This window comes from Convolutriloba macropyga, chromosome 1, assembly GCF_964194025.1.
Source record: "Convolutriloba macropyga chromosome 1, txConMacr16.3, whole genome shotgun sequence".
NCBI classification, from domain to species: Eukaryota; Metazoa; Xenacoelomorpha; order Acoela; family Convolutidae; genus Convolutriloba; species Convolutriloba macropyga.
In genome coordinates, this window is record NC_134468.1 from 82,627,105 (window position 1) to 82,647,435 (window position 20,331).

The 20,331-nt window shown below is 34.9% G+C and overlaps 2 protein-coding genes across 11 annotated transcripts in view; one reads left to right on the forward strand and one right to left on the reverse strand.

Annotated features, from left to right (window-relative positions):
* Positions 1-20,331, forward strand: part of LOC142343316 (syntaxin-1A-like) — a 383,172-nt gene that overhangs the window by 135,215 nt on the left and 227,626 nt on the right. The window lies entirely within an intron of this gene.
* The window catches only part of LOC142343268 (uncharacterized), an 84,988-nt gene that overhangs the window by 8,899 nt on the left and 55,758 nt on the right, over positions 1-20,331 (reverse strand). For 6 of the 10 annotated variants that reach the window (XM_075395119.1, XM_075395136.1, XM_075395064.1 and 3 more), the window contains exons 2-5: positions 13,623-14,142; positions 8,377-9,635; positions 1,638-1,932; positions 755-942 (exon numbers count right to left, since the gene is read on the reverse strand). In XM_075395119.1, the coding sequence (XP_075251234.1) occupies positions 755-942; positions 1,638-1,932; positions 8,377-9,635; positions 13,623-14,097 (2,217 nt within the window). In that variant the 5' untranslated portion in view covers positions 14,098-14,142. Of the gene's footprint in view, positions 1-754; positions 943-1,637; positions 1,933-8,376; positions 9,636-13,622; positions 14,143-17,955; positions 18,535-18,604; positions 18,871-18,948; positions 19,576-20,331 lie in introns of those variants that run through there. The other 4 variants (XM_075395060.1, XM_075395100.1, XM_075395109.1 and 1 more) reach the window with 4 other exon arrangements.

Consider the following 20,331-nt stretch of genomic DNA (forward strand, 5'->3'; position numbering starts at 1 on the left):
TTCTCATTCCCTCTCCTCCAGCCCTCCCCCAGACCCCTGCCCCCAGTGTGAATTTATGACCTATGACCCCCGATTAACATTTTATAAGTTGTCATATAGCATGTTAATTATAGTGTGGAAACCATTCAGCTCGATTCTCGAATAGTTATAATCAAACTTTTCTATATCAAGAGGGAATATTATCAGTATTGTAATTCTGATAAAAGATTAGTTACTTCGGAGCTTAATTTTTTGTTGTTATCTGACGGAGTATGCTGAACAATGGATATTTGAACTTTATGGACTTTATAGAATTAGTGACACCTAATGCGCAATGAGACGGCATCAAGATTTAAAAAACGTTTAATTTTGATCACAGAAAGATCAAAGTAAATTCTGTATCAGAAGTAACTGGGCTACCCTTTGCCCACTGTTGTTCCTTGTCAACATTTGAAACTTTGGTGAGATTTGCTTCACAAATCTTCTTTTGCTACCATGAAAAAGTCATCCATTTCCTAACCATTGAATTACATCTCTATAATCAACATTATGACTTGGTGTTTCTTAAAGTTACAGTTTTTAGCACGTGCCTCTCCTGGTAAGTTTCTCAAATCACAATTCTCAGAATCTGTACAAAATTCTTTAAATATCTCGCAAAATAATTTTTTTCAAAAATATTTTTTTGAAAAAAATTTATCACGCCCTATAATGCCTTCTATTTAATGAAATTTATTAAACAAGTGAATAATGCTCAATTAATAAGTGATAATATTACCTTGCAGGATATGTGTGAATATAGATGGCTTTTCTGGTGTATCTGCAAAGCGTGAACATTTGTGGTCGTGTACTCGCAACTCTCGCACCGGTACAGCAGGAACATGTCCGGACCCACTCCGCATGTGATCAGACGCTCATCAGGCCCAATTGTCAGCTCACGGGCACCCCCGAGCAACGGGGGAGGCACTGGAAAAGTTATGGTTGTTAATTGTTTTTTTGTTTATTATTAATTTGTTTATTACTATTTGTAATTATTATTTGTTTTATGAATGATTTTCAGTATTTCAAAATTTTTCATCCATTTTTAGTAGTGATCGTAAATTATTTTCGTTAATAAACAAGAAGCATTTTTCGATTGTTGAGACTCAAAACTTCTAAACGAGTTAAAAGGAGCGTAAGATTTTGTAATCTTTCATCAATTCTAGTTCAGATTATTGCCAGCAAAATCATCCAAACGAGTTCTTATTGTTTACATTTTTGTTTGAGTGTTTTATTAAACATTTTTCCCTTTAAAAAGTTAAAATTTCTAGGATATTTTCCGTTTGTGAACTTACCTAACATCCCCACCCCCCCCCCCCCCCCCTCAGTACATAATGCACCCTCAGTTATAGAGCGCGTGGCATTACATAGTAACGTATTGTGTGATAATATTGCGCGTGCGTTTGGGGGTGCAAATAATATGCACCCCCTAAACTGGGGTTGGTGTTTTACAAACGGAAAAGATCCAATTTCTAAACGAGAGAAATTTTCCTTCAATTCTCCTTCAAGGCAACCTTTGTATTGCCAAATTATATCAGTGTCACAGAAATGAACATTTGAAATGACATCCAAGTTTTCAAAATTGAGTTTAAAACCAGCTCATTTGGTGAAAAAAAACTCACTAAAAGCACCAGCGGCGGCTGGGTTCGTCGGCGGAGGCGGTACCAATCCACCCGCGGCTGCAGCCGCGTCCAGGAGGGAGCGGGGGGAGTGATGGAGTGACAGAGGTCCCGCACCCGGTGGTGGGTGGGGTGGACCGGTGGGAAAGGCTCCGGGGTGTCCAGGTGAGGGGATCAGGGCTCCCGGGGGACTGACCAGTCCTACCGGACTCAACTTGGAACTTATGGCAGCTTGCTGATGTTGTTGTTGTTGACGAAGCAACGAGTCGTTTATTGCGTTTGGTGGTGACGTGAAAAACTAAACAAGAAAATGGAAAGTTTAAAAACAAATCAAACTAATTTCAAATAGCAAACACCTACATGCTCAATAAATTACCGTCGAAGAACCAAAATGTTAGTTGAATTTTTTTTTATCAAACTGATTATTGTCTCAGCAATTTTTTTCGCTGAATGAATTTAGTTTTCACATCACACTTCGCAAAATAAATCAAGCAAAAAATGTCAATAAAACAAAATTCAGCATGTTCAAAATTTAAACCCAATTTTATTTGCTTTCGAAAAAACCTCATTTATTTTTTTAAGATTGACACATCACGTTTTATGAATTAGCTTAGCAAAAAAAGCTAACATTAACTTTATATAATGCAGCTCAAAATTTTCATTGTTTTTTTTTTCAATCCAGAAACTCCACGAATGTTGTACAACATGAGCAAACTATTATACAAAATTTCTTTAATTTCTTGTGGAAAATTGGGCAAAAATTAGCCTTTGAAAAAAATCGAATGGGCGCCTAATTTGCGGCTTTAACTATGGCCCGATTGAGCGAAAGATGAAACTTATCATTTCACCGCGAGATCATTATCTACCTCTGAAGTGCTCATTAATCGATGCAGAGTGACTATTATTCGTTAAAAATGAATATTTACGAGAGCCAACTTAGTACTTTTTTGTAGATTTGTGACTACTTAAATTAACTTAAGATGAACAAAGCAGCTCGTCTGATTATTATTAGGAGTGGATATTAATATTGACGCAAAATTCCTCATTTTGTTGGGAGTGCTTTTGAGCTTTTGATTTTTTTTTCACAAGTGGGAATTAATAAAATTGAGCCTTTTGTGAAGAGAATTTTCAGCAGAAGGTATATGGTGCCACCTAAATTTAAAATGAGCTTCAAATTAGCAATTAAAAGAAGATAGAAAGGCAGAAAATTGGCGACTTTTTCACTTTCCCAAAAAATATAGGAAAATTAATAACGTCACAGATTACATTTTTCGTTATAATTTAGCACGATATTGGCTTAGTTTTAGCATTAATAGGAGCATATCTTGAAAATACACTAAAATTGGGATCAAATTAAATTTCGCTTTTCTTCGCGAAAGGTGTTCAGACTTTAAGGAAACTTTTCAGGCATTATTGGGAAGGGGACGGGTATTGATGGGCGGGGAGGAAAAATAGCTGAATACATTGTGATAAATGCTACAATTTTTAATGACAAGCTCTTAAGTACAGACGAGTACTCGGGTGCTAAATTGTTTTTGTTTACTTGATTATGTTTACTTATCCTCAAGAGGGTTGCAGGGGACAAATTGTCTCCTAAATTCCCTCTTTTCTCCCATCTTTTCACGTGGGGGGATGTGAATGTGAGCTGAGGAGAGGAATCTTTAGGCCTGTCAATTGTGGGGTGAACAAGTATGGGCTGACATGAACGAACATTAGATCAGATGTTGAGTTTGAGAGTGAACATTTTTGAGGGTGCTTTCTGTTATGACTTTCAATTTACCACCATTAACTTAAGAGCATGTTCATCAGATTAATACTATCGCCATTGTCTACCACTATTCGAACAAATTTTTGTGTTTTTTTTTACTACAAAAACTTGTTTTCTCGAGCAAAAATGTAACTATACTTTTTAAAATATTATATTGTATAACTTAACATAAGAAAAATTAGAATAACGTTAAGCATCGTACAGTTTTAAATAGTGTAATGATAGTGTAATATCATAGTATTAAATTTAGTGCAGTTATAGACAGCAAAATTATGTAGTATGGTTTTTAAGCTAAAACTTTAATATCGCTTCAATTTAAATTAAGGCATAAAAATTACTATTTAAAAAACAAACTAGAAATTCCAAAAGTAATTTATGCTCATAATTAGAAGTTTTCACGCACAATTTTAAAAACTTTCATTTCTGTCAATTAAAGAGACGAAATTCTTTTTCTGACAAAAAAGCGCCTTATATGGTAACTTTAATTTGGCGAACTGTTTTGAAAAAGTAACTTTATTATAGTGAATATCCTAAGAGAAAATGAATTGAATACGAAATGGACCTGTTCAATAATTCAACCTCAATTCATCAAAATTTCTTCAGATCTCAAAGCAGCCTTAAAAGATCAGAGAATAAACTTAAAAACCGAAACTTAAAAAAGTTCAAACAGAACAATAAATGGTGCATTTTGTAACAAAATCAAACATATTTGAACTCTGCCATTTGATCACTTTCGTTCGTGACTTTCTTTGGTGGCGAGTTTTAGTTCTAACCTCAAACCAAGTTAGTTAATGGCAATTAATAAAAACACTCCTGGCGTCGTCAATTTTGGTCGCATAATTTTGGTCAGTGCTGATATTAGGTCTACAGGCACTTAATTGTGTGTGGCACTTGAATAACTCGAACATTTAATTGGAATAATTATGAATCAAATAAGTTTTACCAAATTGTTCTGACCAAACATAACTGACCATAAGGTCATTAACCCCTATTGAAACACCTCAATTTGAGAAAAGTGCTATTTAATAAACGATTTCGATATTTGCGCATCAGAGCCGCGATTAGCGTTAGAGCCCTAATCTTGAAGTTTAATCGCGATCCTGAAATGTGAATTGAAGGCGCTCGCTATAATGTTGGCCCTATTTGCTCAAAGTTATAAGTTCTCTTATGTCGTATGTACTGTGTAAACAAATTCACCATATCCGGGCGACATTTTACCCAAACACCTTTACCCCTCAAACTTCAAGTCCATACTTAAGAGTTACGCAAGAACATTGATTGACAATTTGTTAGTGTGAAAGTTATGAATGAAAAACTGCAAACTTGTTCAGCTTTTTGTGTAAGAAAACTTAGCAGTTCCCGATTTGTTCAAGTTTGCCGTTGAGACAATAATAATTGGCTATTCTGTCATTTTGTGAATTAAGTGACATATGATTACGTCAACAAAAACTAATTTGACTACCATTTTCTTGTAGTTTAATATGATTTATGAGCTATTTATTTTTGAAATATAACGTGAGTTCTAACTAACAATTTTTAAGAAAAAATAGAAGCCATAATCACGCTTTAACCCAGTAAAATCATTTTAGAAAAATAGAAAAATACAAAAATCAACACTAATAATTAAATTATTTATTGATAAATTGCTCTCATATTTGAATTCACACAGGCACTAATAAATAATCTTTAACATTAATACATATCTTTAACACAAAAATTGGGCTATTTCAACTTACATTGTAGCACCACTACCACCCCTCCCCCTCCCCCCCCCCCCAAAAAAAAAAGAGAGAAGAGAGAGAGAGAGAGAGAGAGAGAGAGAGAGAGAGAGAGAGAGAGAGAGAGAGAGAGAGAGAGAGAGAGAGAGACAGAGAAATCACAAATACATCAAGCAGAAAGATTATGATAGTAGAAAGCCAAAAATTAAACTTTTTCTCGGCCAGAGAGGTCATTCAAGTCAGAACCGCGTCCTCTTTTTCGCATTTTCTCAGTTTTCAGCTACAATATAAGCCAGACTAGACAAAACTCAAAATTCACCAAAATATCAGTTTTGCTTGTTTAACTCAACCTGTTTTTATTGGTTTTCTAAGTGGTGAAACCTATTCAAACACAAATTCATTCACGATGAAAATGACTTGAAAACGTGTCACCTTTTCGTTATTACAATTTTTGTTTCTCCACCACAAATTTTAAAAGGAAACGCCAAAAATGATGTCGTTTTTACAAAAGTGAAAAATTTTTAATTGTGATTTTGGTTGTAATTTTTAAAAAGCAAGCTGAAATCTCTCAAAAAAACCCGAAAACATAAAATTCCGGTCATGCCAAAAACAATAAAAAGCGCATAAATATTTCGGTATGTCACGTTTTTTTGAACAAACAAAGCCGCATGATGTTTTCAAACATGACACGCTAAATGTGAACAAACAATACAAAACGCCATTCACGCAATTCTGTTCCTAAATTTCGCTTTTATTTCATAATTTATGAGAGTTCGTTGACCTGTAAAGCGAGATTCAGGCTCTAAATCTAAAGCTCACAGTATGATCTGCACTTGTTAAAAATTTAAAAACCGGTGAAAAAGTAACAATTCGTTCTGCTGGGTCTATAGAATTTTGGAGCACAGCTTTTTGGAATTTTTAACTAGAAAATTCTAAATTTCATCTTGATCTCTCACAGCTGAATTAAATATTAATAAATTTTAGCGCGGCTGGTGGTTTAAACGGTTGAGAGTTAAAAATGTTCCGCTTTCAATAAAAGCGCTCAATTTTCTGATTGCTTTGAGCTGTACTCATACAGTTCACGTTATAAATGTTGAAAGGTCCATTAATATTGATTAGATTTTCATCATAAACTGATAATTAAAACGTTCAGAAATCGACCAAACTTCTATAAAGAAGGCCGCCATATCCTTATTGGGCAATTAACTTGTTCTAGACAGTTGTAAGTTGATAAAATTGTGAGAAATCACAGTTAGTGATTTTGTCTGTTAACTGTTTCGGAAATGTCAGCTATGTCTGAAGGTTTTCACAACGGCAAAAGTGCTATTCGTTGAAAATAAAGTTAAAAAATAAAATTTTTTGCTGCTGGCAAAAAGAGAGATTTTTACAAGAAGAATCAACACCTGAGTTAAAAATTTTAGGATCAATTCTGTTTCGAGCCCCCCCCCCCCCCCCCCACCCCAATTGTTTTTTATGCCCCTCACTTACAATTTATGTGTTGTTATATAGCACTTTGTTTATAGTTATATGCCCACTAAGCTTTGGGTTAGGGTGCAAATATCATGCACCCACAAAGCTGGGGGGGGGGGGGACCTTTTGAAAAGATCCAAAATTCTTGAAAAAGCAACATCGAGGAAATGGCTTTGCCGTTGATTGAAATTAGTTATAAATAATTAACTAACGATAATTAGTGTGAACTAGTGAAGAATACGGGAAACACGAACACAGCACAAAACACAAATTGATAACCATCCATCCTAATTACACAGAATAATTTCCCCCTAGTTAGGATTATGTGGGATATGTTGACAAGCTCAACTGTCGCAGGGTGCAGTGTCAATTTTAGGAACCAATTAACATTTTCCCAATTAGACCAGGTAAGTTATTCTGTAACTATCGCTCAACTAATTGCTAAAACAGCTTCTTCCTCTTTTCAAAAGTTGAGACATGCCACCCTAAAACTTTAAAAAAATGGAGAAAATAAAAGTTAGAAAAATGCTCGGGCTGACAATTTTCGGGCATTTTCTATAATAACTGATAACTTCCCCAACCCATAAACCCCAATTATTACATATTTACGACCACTAAGCGGCGGCGGGGGGGGGGGGAGGGGGGTTATAACGGGAAAGACCCCAATTTTCGGCTTCCTTTTCCGGCCCTTTACTTCAATAGACAGTGATATTTTAAAGCTTATATTCTTCCAAACTTAAAACAATAAAGATTGTAAATATGAGTCACGCGACTCTGCTTGAAGCCATTTAGAACTTCTTCTATTTATTGAGAAACCTGCAGTGATTTGAGATGCCAGCAAAAATTTTCGACGAAATTTCTGTAGCTTCACATAACCTATACTTCCGTAATTGTAAAAATTCTTGCATTACTGGCTTTCGACATTTTGAAAATTTTACGCGCCTATTTTAACAGAAGCTAGGAACTCTCGACAATATAGTCCTTTATGGGTCTAGGAAATCAAACCCCATTTTAAAATTGAATTTCGATTCGCGATAATTTGTTCGGTTGTGATAGTTTCATATCAAGTCCCACAGACCGCTAAAGCATGGCCGTGGCCCGCGAGGCATGGTCAAACGCGCTAAATGCTCAGGTCGTTAATAGTAAAGTGGGGGATTATTTCCGTGGGTTTTTTCCGAAACCGAGTCCTAACATAAAATTATAACTCTCTATAATAAAAAAAATGGCAAAAAAAGAGATCGAGCTACAAATGGATGGCCATCTGAAAATCAGGGTCAAGTCCATATCATGAAAAAGAGAATTAATGTAGAGTGAAGAGGAAAAAAGATCTTTTCCAAACTAGGAATCATTTCTTTTCCCCGGCAGATTACGATCATCCACAATTGACATTTGTACACGATTATAATGGCATATAATAACTGCAAAGGCAGAGACGCTAACGAAAAAAAATGGCATGACTCAACGGGGTGACACGATTCGCATTCTAAGAGATCCAAAAAATTTAATCAAGATTCTTGGAGCTGAAACTGACAGTTGACTGCATTATTGCACTTCTACTAAAAGAAGACAAAGTCACACAGTTTTTAGATCTATTCATCCCCCCCGTCAAGTGTTTTTCATACCCTCCATTACAAATAATGTGTTGTTATATAGCAGGTTTTAATGTAAAGAATTAGCACGTGCGCCTGGGGGCCTAAAAGATACGTGCCCACTAAGATGGGGGGCGAAACAAAATAGGTCCTAGTTTATTTTGGGTGGGGCGTGGGAGCAGAAATGTTTAACTTACAGGAGGGGGCGGCAGGCGTGATCTGGAATGGACATCAGTGTGGGGTGAAGTGACCACAGTGGCGGGGTGGGGAGAAATTGGCAGCTTCGTCTGCTGTGACAAGGCGATCAAGTGGGCACTTGTTGGAGACGAGACCTCCCCATGACCACTCCTGGTTCCAGGCAACTGCTGGATCACCGATTCCATCCGTGGACCAGCAGCTGAACCCGAGCGTCCCAATTGGCCGAGAGCAGGGGTGAATCCTGATGTGCCGAAACCAGGCAAAATGTTGGGATGACATTCGATGTAGTGTTTGGCTAGCAGTTCGATGTCTGAGAATTGGATTCGACACATGTGACACATTGCTGGTCTCGTCTGGCTAGGAGTCGTCGGCTGTGGTTGCGACGGTCGTGGTTCCGGGGCTTTCAAAACCCCGGGCGGTGGTCTGGGCATCAGATCTGATTCGCTTCTGTTAGGGCCTAGAAGTTGGGGTGGGGGTAGTGGGGGCGGGGGAACTGCACCAGAGAGTCCGGGTTTTTCCAAAGGTGGCATTGGTTTATTGGCCATCTTAGCTGAACGTATCGCTTCGTTCAGCATGTATAGCGAGTTAGTAGCGCTGAGACGTTTAAGGTATTCCTGATAGGGACCTGAGGTGGTCTGATTAGGCGATATGTAGGATGAATTGTACGCTGAGTTCTGATGATGATTGGCTAAAAATTGGCTTTGCCTGAGACGCTGCTGATTATGTTGATGAATCAAAAACTGCTGTTGCTGTTCCGTCAATCCACTTCCGTTTCCCGAATCCAGGGGCGACAGGTGATCGCGACTGCGAGCAGACAACTTCTCCAGGACTTCTCGAAGCTGCGCTGATTCGGGCAAATTACCCAAACCTGCTACACTCCTCGGCGAGTTGCCAAATTGGGCTAACTGCGCTAAGCTATGGGCAGCCGAAAGTGGGCCAAACGAGGGTTTTTGAGACAAAAGCGAGTTTTCAGTTCCAGATAGAAGATCAACTGGTTCCGTTGGTTTAGCAACTCCGCTTTTTGGAGATGATTGTTGTTCCCCTGTAATTTGAGTGATAAGTTTTGATATAGATTCGGTTGAAGGCACACCCGAGGCTGCGAGCAAACGGCTGTTTTTCGGTTGCTGAAGTTCAGGGCACGAGGTCAGTTCATGAACTTTAAGTTGTTCAATTGATTTGAATGTTTCGTTGCACCAATCGCACTCGTACTGAGAACTGTCGGTCTTGTCCACTGATTTTTGGGCGTCTTTATCAGAAGCTGAAACAATTACAAAATTACAAAAATGCTCTGTTATCTTTTAAATTTTATACTCTGAACTTAATTATTTGTCAAGTTAAATGTTAATTGCAAACTTTGCTGGCAAACAAACATTTGTTTGAAGTGCAATTTTTTAAATAATTTTGACTGGGAAAAGACCAGGAATTCCCGCTGAGCAAAAATTACTAAATTATTAAGATAAAAATTATTAAAATCAACGACTATTTTAATTAGTCAGCTTCTAGGATAGCGCAACAATTAAAGGGCCTTATTTAAACTTGAACTGGGCTTCTGTTAGATAAGAAAATTGACTTAATAGCCGTCAGTTAGAAAATGTTGAAATTAGAATCTATTCAAGATAGATTACATCGTTGAATAATTTCCCAAAATTTGTCACTTCAGTATTTAGACACCCGGAAATTTGGGGAAATTATCGAGCAACGGTCGGAAACGGAACATCGTGAGACTATGTTCAGCCTAATAGCCAGCGCATTTTTGGCGACACTGAATTGATTAATAAATAAATTATTGTTCATTATTGAGTGACTGCTAAACTGAAAAAGTGGGCGCTTTTTTAAGCAACGCCTTTTCGCCTTTTTATCCGTCCTTGGTGAAAAACTGCCCCAAATGTTAGTTTCATTGCAAAGGGCAGTTGAGAGAAAACCGTTGGGGGGAGGGGGGTTAGGATGCAAATAACTAACACAGAACACTCGATTTTGCCCAAAATCTTCAGCCCAAAATAGAAATCATTGCTTTCGAATAGACGAAGCGTACATCTATCAACTTTTGATAAACATTTCACTTATCATAAAAATAGAAAAAATCAACAACTGCTGCAAATGAAAAGGGACATTTTTGTTCAATTTTTTTGAAATTTTGAAATTACTTTGAGCCTAGTTTAAAAATGCCGAACTACCTTCGAAAATCCTACCGCTACCATCAAAAAATTTTTGAACGATAACATTAGAAAAAATTGTTACGACAATTGATGGTGTCAACTTAGGAAGTCATTGTTTGCAAATAAACTAACAAACCTGCAAAGATTTCTGCTAAACGAGAGTAACAGTTAAAAAAGTTCAGACCAGAAGAAAAGAAAAAGTTAACATTATCAGTAGTAATAAGGCTCTCAGGCGTTGATTAAGATTACTTCTAGTATAAAATGACTTTGCTGTCTACTAAAGTAGTCTGTGCACGCTTCATGTAATTAATTGAAAACAACGAAAAAATAAAGATACATTTCTACGTGAGTAGGGCTTTTAAATGTACGTGCGATCATTACTACACGCAATGTTTAAAACCTGAAGACAAATGTTATTCATAATGTTGGTATGCTAAAAACTAAGTTTCTCAACTTATCATAACTTTCTCTTGTTATGAATTTATAACTATCTCAATGAACCAACTTATTTCTGGTGCAGAAACGGTAAAACAAGACGTGTATGTTTATAAATATTAAATATTACCGTTCATTTTACCGTTTGTAGAAGTTATACACTAACTAACTAACTAACTAACTATATCTAACTGGCTGACTCAAGATACCCCTCTATAAATTTTACAAAGCTACGAGAACGATGAAAAAAACTAGCCGAAATTTTGGTCCATTTTGTTGATGTTAAATACAAAAAAAAAATTAACATCACCACTTTGACCCGTGAAAAGTTTAATACCCAAAATCGTTTGCGGAATTTTAAAGCGGAATTTTTGTCTTTGACAGTTTCGTTGACCTTTATTTTAAAAATTTCACAAACTCACAAAACGTCATTTAAGACTATGTTCCAATACTGTCTTAATAGTGCTCGATTCTAAAGAGTTTTATCTGATTTTTTAAATTTTAAAAATTCTCAATAGATTCGAAAATATTTGATTTTTTTAGATTTATGTTGTCTATAATTTTCGGTATAATCATTGTTCGGCTTGGTTTGAACAAAATTTTTCTGCAACTGGTGCAAGTTAACACAAAGAAAGACTAACTAGTCTTTACAAAACCGCACACAAGCACAGTTTAGTTATAAATGAAGTAATTAAAATATCCAATAATTACCAGACCAAAAAACTATCTTCTTTCATCAATCAACCTGAGACAGAAAGTATTGTATATTACAGTTATAGACTCAGACGTTTAAGAGCTGTCGAGTTACTTTTGTCTGACCTCTCATCGACTACACACGCAAAAGGTACAGAGAAAAATTACAGAAACATGTAAAAGATATCACGCCTCCGCAACCAGATTAAGACCAGACACAATGCGTAAACCAACGCTAAAAATGCACCAAAAACTGTCGCTTTGAAAAAAAAACTGCATTTTAAATGCTAATTGTTTGTCTTGATTAATCAGTAACAAATTTCGCACTTTCATAGACAAAAAGTTCCATTGTCTCTATCGAAAAAAAAGAAATACCCTATTGCATCATACAAAATAGCACTTTCGAAATAAACGTGCATCAAAGATACAAAATTTTGACTTCAAACTTGACAGAGAAAAAAATGAACTTTGAAACAAAAATTAGTGAATAGAAATCGGAAATAACTTATCAGCTGCTAGGCAATTATAGCTTGAAAAAACGTACAAATGTCGATATAATAGCCACACTATTTTGCAGAATTGATTAACTGAGGACTTCTCGTCTTAGTTTATAGTTCCCTAAGGCGCAAACTTTGTTTAGAGAGAGAGAGAGAGAGAGAGAGAGAGAGAGAGAGAGAGAGAGAGAGAGAGAGAGAGAGAAATTTGTGCTATTTGTTTTTGTCATAGTTCGACTTTTTATGAAAGGATATTTTTCAAATGAGGATGACTCTGGCGGCGTGAACAAAAGATCTAACGGATTTGTTGAAAATAATTGTTGTTACACCTTAGGTAGTATTATTTACTGTTAAATATTTCTCTGTCTCTGTAATTTGATTATTCGTTACAGCTATTTACTTTTAAACTTTTTTAATTAGCTGGTTAGGTGAACTTCGAGCTGTTGTTCAAATCCAAATTTTGAGGGGTCAAGCTATAAGAATTTTGTTACTTGGTTACTGAAAATTAGAAAAAAATGCAGCTACAAAAATGATATCGGCAAGTAAAAATGAGAAAACATTCTGACACAATAAGATTGAAAATTTTTAATACTGATCAAGAAGTTATCTAAGTTGCACAAGTAACTAGGCTCTTAATTCAAATTTTAACTCCTTTAAAAAAATAAAATACTCGAAACAAATCTAAAATTTGAATGTTCACTTTTATAAAAAGGCAAACCTGTTTTTTCATCTGCCGTGTAAAATGATTGATAATACATAGTTAAACTTAAAATGAAATAATTATCAGAAATCTAGGTTACTTAAAATAATTACAAGCTTTGGTTATAACATTTTAAGGAATTTTTCCATGCACAATATCTTAACTATCTAGGTTATGAAACCAAATTTTGATTCTTTATCTTTCACAGCGTAATTCGACAGGACTCAAACAATATTGGTGTCACCAAAAATATTGGTTATAATTAACTAAATAGAAGTTAGGGGCTTCCTAGTTTAAAATTTTCAATTATTTTTTAAAGTGTTAAAAAGTTTTAAAAATACAATTTAAATTGTATAATTATTAACCGAAAAATATTATTAAATGAAAAAACACGCAGCTGATTAATTGATTAATTTACAACCCCCCCCCCCCCCCACCCCCACCTCTTCAATTCGTCCCTATGATCGGTGACCGTTTCTGTCAGTTTCGACCTTAGAGGACGTTAGATGCTCCTTAAAGTCATAAATTTCAAATAATTACATAAATTACGAAATTAGAAAGATTTTGGGATCTATTCTGCCCTTTCCCCACCTTATAAGGTATACAATGTTTATACTCCTATGCATAAAAACTATTTTACATATCACAAGAGCTATATAGGAAATACTTTGCAGTTGAACAGAAAACGATATAGCGGGGGGAGGGTGTAGTTACGACCACAAAACAAGATAGATCCTGATTTTCAATAGAGCCAAAACTGAACTTACCAATTTTATCACGTGCATCTTTTCCATTGTCATCTTTTGACTCTTCGGCTGGTTTTGTGATGTCATTATTATCGTCAGTTGAACTTTCCAGTGCCATGATTTCAACGTCTACTTGTTCCTCATCATCCTCATCGGCAGCTTTTCCCGCAACATTGCCATCGACTCTCAGATCCCCGCATCCTTTGGGTTCCTCAACGTCCATCATCTCGTTGATTTTCGCACCATCCTGTTTCTCATTGTCGGTTGAGGCCACGAACCCTTTCGACTCCAGCTTAGAGCTCAGTTTGGGCTCCTCTGACGTCAACAAATCTGGCATCGATTTATTCCCCTCATTTTGGGAAAAATTTTCAACCAGTTGCCGCTCGTCCATCAATTTGTTCACAGCCGGGTCCTCCTTGTTATTATTTAGAGTCTGACTCATGTTGTTTAGATCTTGCTGTTGTTGTTTGTGTGGAAGATTTTGCGTGTCCAACATAATTGCTGGATTCACTTGTGTCTAAATTCCCCTTCTGATGATATTCTGAACAAAAAGTACACCAGTTATGGCTTAGTTTTCAATGTATTTTTTTTACCATAGAACAAACAATTTTAAATCAAAAGAATGCGTCTTGTAATTAATAGGTAAAAAAACCTGAGACAATAAATTAATCAGCTCTCTAGTTTTTGATAATATATGATTACAAGCATTCTAACCACCACAGGTTTATAATTTACAGCAGACTTCTAGTCAGTGAAACAACTTTTTTTCAATAAATACGCGTTCGAGGCGTAGGCTAGGATTACATATAAAAATGTTGTTCATTTATAGGCGTATGTGTTTTTTGTGTCCGCTAATGAAACAATACGAGAAAAAAAAAATAATTCAACTATACAATAACGCAACTATCAAATAATAGATCAAAAACAATAATTAAAATAGGACATTAAAATCACGTTAAGTTAAACAGATTAGATAACTGATTTTCGACACTCATTGTTAATGATTTCACATTGCCTCCAGCCTCGTTTATAACCCGACCACTCGAAAAGAAGTTAAGTATGTTTTTAAAAAAGTTCTAGAAAATGCTATAAATGATTGAAATTCTTACCAAGTTGTTTATAACGGATGAGTTTAGGTTAAGAAAACCTATTAATTGTTGACCAATAAACAAAACCAAATCAGGAAACAAAACAAAAATAAGTTTGCACATAATTTATCGACAGCAGATTTTAACCAAAACTGAATGAAAATTCGCTTTTCATTTGCTCAAAAACCAAACATTTATTGTGTAAATTTACTTCATAATCCTAAGGCTTAAGTTTAAGTTAAATGAGACTCGAGAAAGACTTATTAACTTTGTTAACTAAACATATCTAATCAAATTTGAACACCCTAAAACCGGTTAACTTTCGCTTGTGCGAGTAATAGCAACACGCAGATTGAGATAAGTTACTATTTAACCCTATGACCTGACCCTGATTAACAAACAAGGGGGGAGGTGGATTACTTGTTTCAATCGACGACAGCTTTGATTTTCGAGTTCCCTATCAAGTTTGAGATTCGAAGTTGCCCAATATTTCATTCATTCTATATTTCTTTCTTTCTTTCTTCTCAGCAGTAGAGATAAATCACTCACTCGCGTTTCGTGTTCACTTTTGCTTTCGATTGAAGTACGTGTTCAAAGTCAAGGTTCAGTTTCGACACCTAGATACTGCTGCTTCTAATGTCAGAGGGTTTCACAGAATTTATAAACCAGTCTAATATTTTATAAAATTTCAGTGGTCAAACATTCGATTTATCGGCCTTCATCGCGGCGCTGTAGATTGAATTCTCATATATGCAAAAAATATAACGTAAAAATTGCACCGTTTTTATCACATAAAGAATTAGGCAAAAACATGAGGATAAATTTTTATCTTTATTTTAACTTATCTGTGATCTAGAGTGATTTAAAATATCATCTTGAAGATTATGGCTATCAATTAGAACTAGTATACCATAGTAAACCTATGTGTAAATAATTTTAAATACCAATTTTCAGCTATAATTTTTTTAAAAAAATGCTTCTTTTTTCATATACACACATGAATGGATGGACGCTTTGACGTGAGTCATTAAAAAACTTACTGAATTTTATGCATTGTAAGCTAGCTTCTCAGGTTTTCTTATTTGTGAACTAAATGAACAAATCGATTAAGCAGCAGGCCGACAGCGAAAAACCAATCTGTGCAACTTAACCAAATTTCGAATTTTTTAAAACGAAAGACCTCAGATCTAAAAATAGTGAGTGAGTCGTAATAAAGATAAGACAAATGAAACTAAAAACTTCATTTTAGTAACATGCTGGTTTTCTTCCTAAAAACTTTTCACTCAAACTTGAAGTAAAAGGCCGATCATATTGAGATCAACCTACAACATGTTATGAGTGAATAGGAGCATCTGTCACCATAGCATCGCATATAATCTTCTCATTTTCTGCTATTTCGAACGACTTAAAAAGACTTAAAAAATGGCTTTCTGAAAAATCTTGATCCGTCTTGAATAATTATTAGCACATTTGAATTTTTTTTAAGGAGTTGTACGTGAATATTTATTATAGCTCATTAAATTAAAATAATCATAACTCAACTGATTGTAACAGTTTAACTAGTATACAAAGAACAAAAATTTGTTTTTTCAAAAAAATCTCGTTTTCGATGTGACTAGTCCTCTAATATCTTTCAATCTTTTTTAATATGGAATAAAACTTTTTAAAAAGGTTACACATAAACCTGGCCAAAGAAATAACAACTTCCTAATTAGAAAACAGTTAATAATGAATGTAAAATAAATAGCTAATAAATTGTTTGAGCGATTGCGTTAAAAAAACTGAGTAACCTATATTCATAGTAAGCTGAAGGAAACGACGAGATCATGATAAATAAGCTGCATCCCCAAGCATGACCGGATAGTCATCTTTCAAGATCTTGTAAGATGGTCGTTATCTTTCAAGATTCTTACAAAACCGATCCAATTGAGCTCTGCTGCCATTGGTTTTATTGACTAATCATCCTTCATTTCTCGCAAAAAGTTCCCGCGACATTGTTTTAGAGCTTTTGAGCGAAAAAAAACTATTTCAATTCAGAGAGCTTAGCGAAAAAGTTACTGTTTCGTTGAACAATACTAACAAAGTACGAAATTGCGGCTGTATTGTTTCTAAGTGCTTGCAGTTATTTTTCTTTAAAAATGTGATGAAAAATGCTCTTTGCCAGAGATGCTAATTATTCTCAAATTGTTGAGATAGGTAGCATGATATTAAGATGAGATGAATGGTTTCCTTTTAAAATCTTGCAATATAACCATTTGAAATCTACTGGGTAAGTTATGTTACGATTATGTCATAGTTGGATTTTTTTTCAGAGCAGCAAATAATCAATTTATTGAAATTTTTTGCTGTTGGATAGATTAGACAAATCAACGGACAGCTGTCTTAGCCAAACCTGTTACTGGTTGTTGGATGAAATGGCAGGTTCAAATTACATTATCGCAGAATATTTTTTCTGAAAATAATTGCATGACTATATATTTTAGCAAATAGCATGCTTTTAGAAAAGTTGCCAAAATATTGGGCGTATTTTATTTTTGTTTTTGGACAAACCCATTTCTACAACTCACCGTTTAATGCAAAGATCCGGTTTCGGAAAAAAACTCGCGGAAACCACCTCCCCCCCCCCCCCCCCCCCTAATTTTAGATAGGAAATAAACCGTCACGGAAATAAAACCCCACTTGACTTTTAACGAGCTGCGCATTTTACGCGTTTGGCCAGGACTCGCGAGCTTTGGCCATGCCTTAGCGACATGTGGGACTTGATATGAAACTATCACAACCGCACAAGTCACGACCAAAATTCAAAATCAAAATGGGGTTTTTTCCGTGAGGGTTTAAGTCCTAAAATTATGAGGGTTTTTTTTCCGTGGGTTTTTTTTCCTAGACCCACAAAGATCAGATCAAGCAGCGGACATTTTTTATTTTGGATGATCTAAGTTAATAGAACGGACAAAAAAATCTAAATTTCTCTTTCTCAAGACAAACATATTAAACAATTGAAGTACATACCAATTAACAATTTAAAACTATCGGATAAAAAATCTGCAGCGTTTCGAATAGGCTGGACAGCGGTTTAAATCAACAGAATTTGGTGACATTTATTTGATTAAACAACTTGGCATAGTTTTTCAGAAACATACAGTTTATTTAACACCTTGAAGTAAGATCATCATTAAAATGAGCAAATTTGAGTTGGAAAAAAATTGGCAAAAACCGAAGAAAAAAGATAAATTTTCGAGAGAATTGCAAAAACTGTATATGGATACCTTTTCGGTCACCGAGTTTTCCGCTAAATCAGCAACGCGGTGTGAAGAGAGATTCTGCTCTTGAATAAATAATAAAAATTATAATCAAGGTGTGAAAACTCTGATTAGGGGGTAATTCGATCATGCTGGAGTCGTGATTGAAACCCGAGAAGGAAGGAAAATGGGGGAAATGGGCGCTATTTGAACAACTTTTTGGAGCCTATTTGAGTCAAAAAGGTTTCTAAAAGCTCTTGAACTTTAAAGTTCACTTCAATTTTAAGCACATTAAATTGGGCAGTTAAAATTGTCATAAAAGATTTGTGGTAACTATTATGAGTGTTTCGAACGCACCCGTGAAATTTAGCTACAAAATTTTAAACTCAATTTAGGTCGAAATTAAGGTATTAACATTAGATTTTGGGGTTATTAGTGGTTTGTTACTGTTGTGAGAAAATTTACAGAAATCCCTCGAAATTCTGAAGTTTATGAAAGAGTTTCGAATGTTCGAAAGCTGGATAAAAATCTTCGGTGTAGATTTGGAATTTTAGGAGAATTCGGGATTAATTTTAAGGACAATGTTATACAGTTTCATTGTATATGAGCATAGATTTACACGGCTAAAATCACAAATCAATATCGTTAAAATAATATTGTCAAAAGTTTCACCTACTTTCTTAATTTCGCCAAAGTTTTTCTTAATATTGAAAGAACAACTTCAATTTCAGAATTTCTAATAGTTTCCAAATTAAGCAGCCAGAAATGTAATTGTAAATTTTCAGGTCATTGCCAAAAAGTCATGGCTTGAAGACAAACAATTTCACAGATTTGTGGCATGGAATAATATTATTTGAGAGAAGTTTAATCAACAAGAACTAAATAATAATCCCGCTCAACAGATTAATTAACAAATCTTGGTAAAAGTGCATGCCCTTTCTAACCTATTACTAACCTAAGTTAGTGATTAACTAAGTATTAAATTTACAAATTTCGTTCCGTCAAATGTCAGTTAGTAACCATTGATTGCTTGACTACACTTACCATTAAATTGATGGTATTTGCTGTAATTGTAGCAAAACTCAATTGACATTTTAACTTTTTCGGTTTCACTTTGCAAAATTTCACACGCGGTCAGAATATTTTGCTGTGAAATATTTATAAACAAGTTAATTTTGGCCGATATTTAGGAAAAAGTTATCCGCACAAGACAAGCGCATGGCTCTAGAGCATATTATGAGCTAAATTAGTTGAAATTGATATTTGAAGGCAGTATTTAGGTTATGGCGTTGAATAACCTTTACAAGAATGTAGCCAATTTATCCAGCAAAATATCGAAATTGAAATGTAAAAACAGTTATTATTGAAAGAAGGGGGTTATTTGTATTGAGCAGTAAGGCTTTAAAATGTTCTAAATTGTAATATGAAGACAGTTTAGTGTTTTGTTTAATATCTGGTGTAGATTTTGGATTGGAAGTTGGAATAATATTTTTTATTATTAGTGTTCTTTTCTGGTTTCTGGCCTTTGTATTAAAAGAGAAACAAAGAATTACACTACAAGCAAGCAGAGTAAAGTTCAACGTTCGAAATGCGTAGTAATGTTACGTAATCTCACAACTTTTACTACAATATTGCATACACTATTACGCATTCATAGGCTTACACACACTAGCACACTTCACTTTCACTCATAATATATTCTACAAGCTCTGGCTTTGCTCGGTGTGATTTTAAAATGGACCAATGGGGTCGCTCCCTGGCTCCCAACTGATCCGGAGTGTATTTGGCCTGTAGCTTTTACTGGAGCAGTTTCGTTTGAATTGTAACAAGTGTACTAGTGTTTTAATAGCGTGTTTGTAGTTGAAGTTTGTGCTTAAACTTAATTGAGCAAATTGTAGTGAAGTTCAGTGAACAAATTACAGTTTTTCTAATGTATGACTAAAAGATGTTTCGTTAATTAAAGGTAAAAAGATAATTTGTAATCTGACTTGAAAATTAAGAACATTTAAGCCAAATTATTTTTTAAAAAAACTAAAAAATTGCGATGATTATGAAGTTCAAATAAGGGTCACGTTCACACGGAACGTACTTCATATTCGTGACCACAATTAAGTCATGATCAATAAATTGATGACAAAAAAATACCTCATAATTTGACTTGTAAAATTCTAAACTTACGCATGTTTGTTAAAAAGTACTAAATAGTTTTCATTTACATTTTGAACTTGTTAGTTCTTGACAAAAACGAGTAATTGAACTTGCACTGATTGCACGCTTTAAACACTAAAGACTTCGAATTCGCACCAATATAAAATGACAGCATCTCATTTTCGACCAGTTTCCGCACTTTTTTGCGATTTCAGCGCTTTTCAGCGGTTTTCAGTACTTTTTTTCATTAACTTT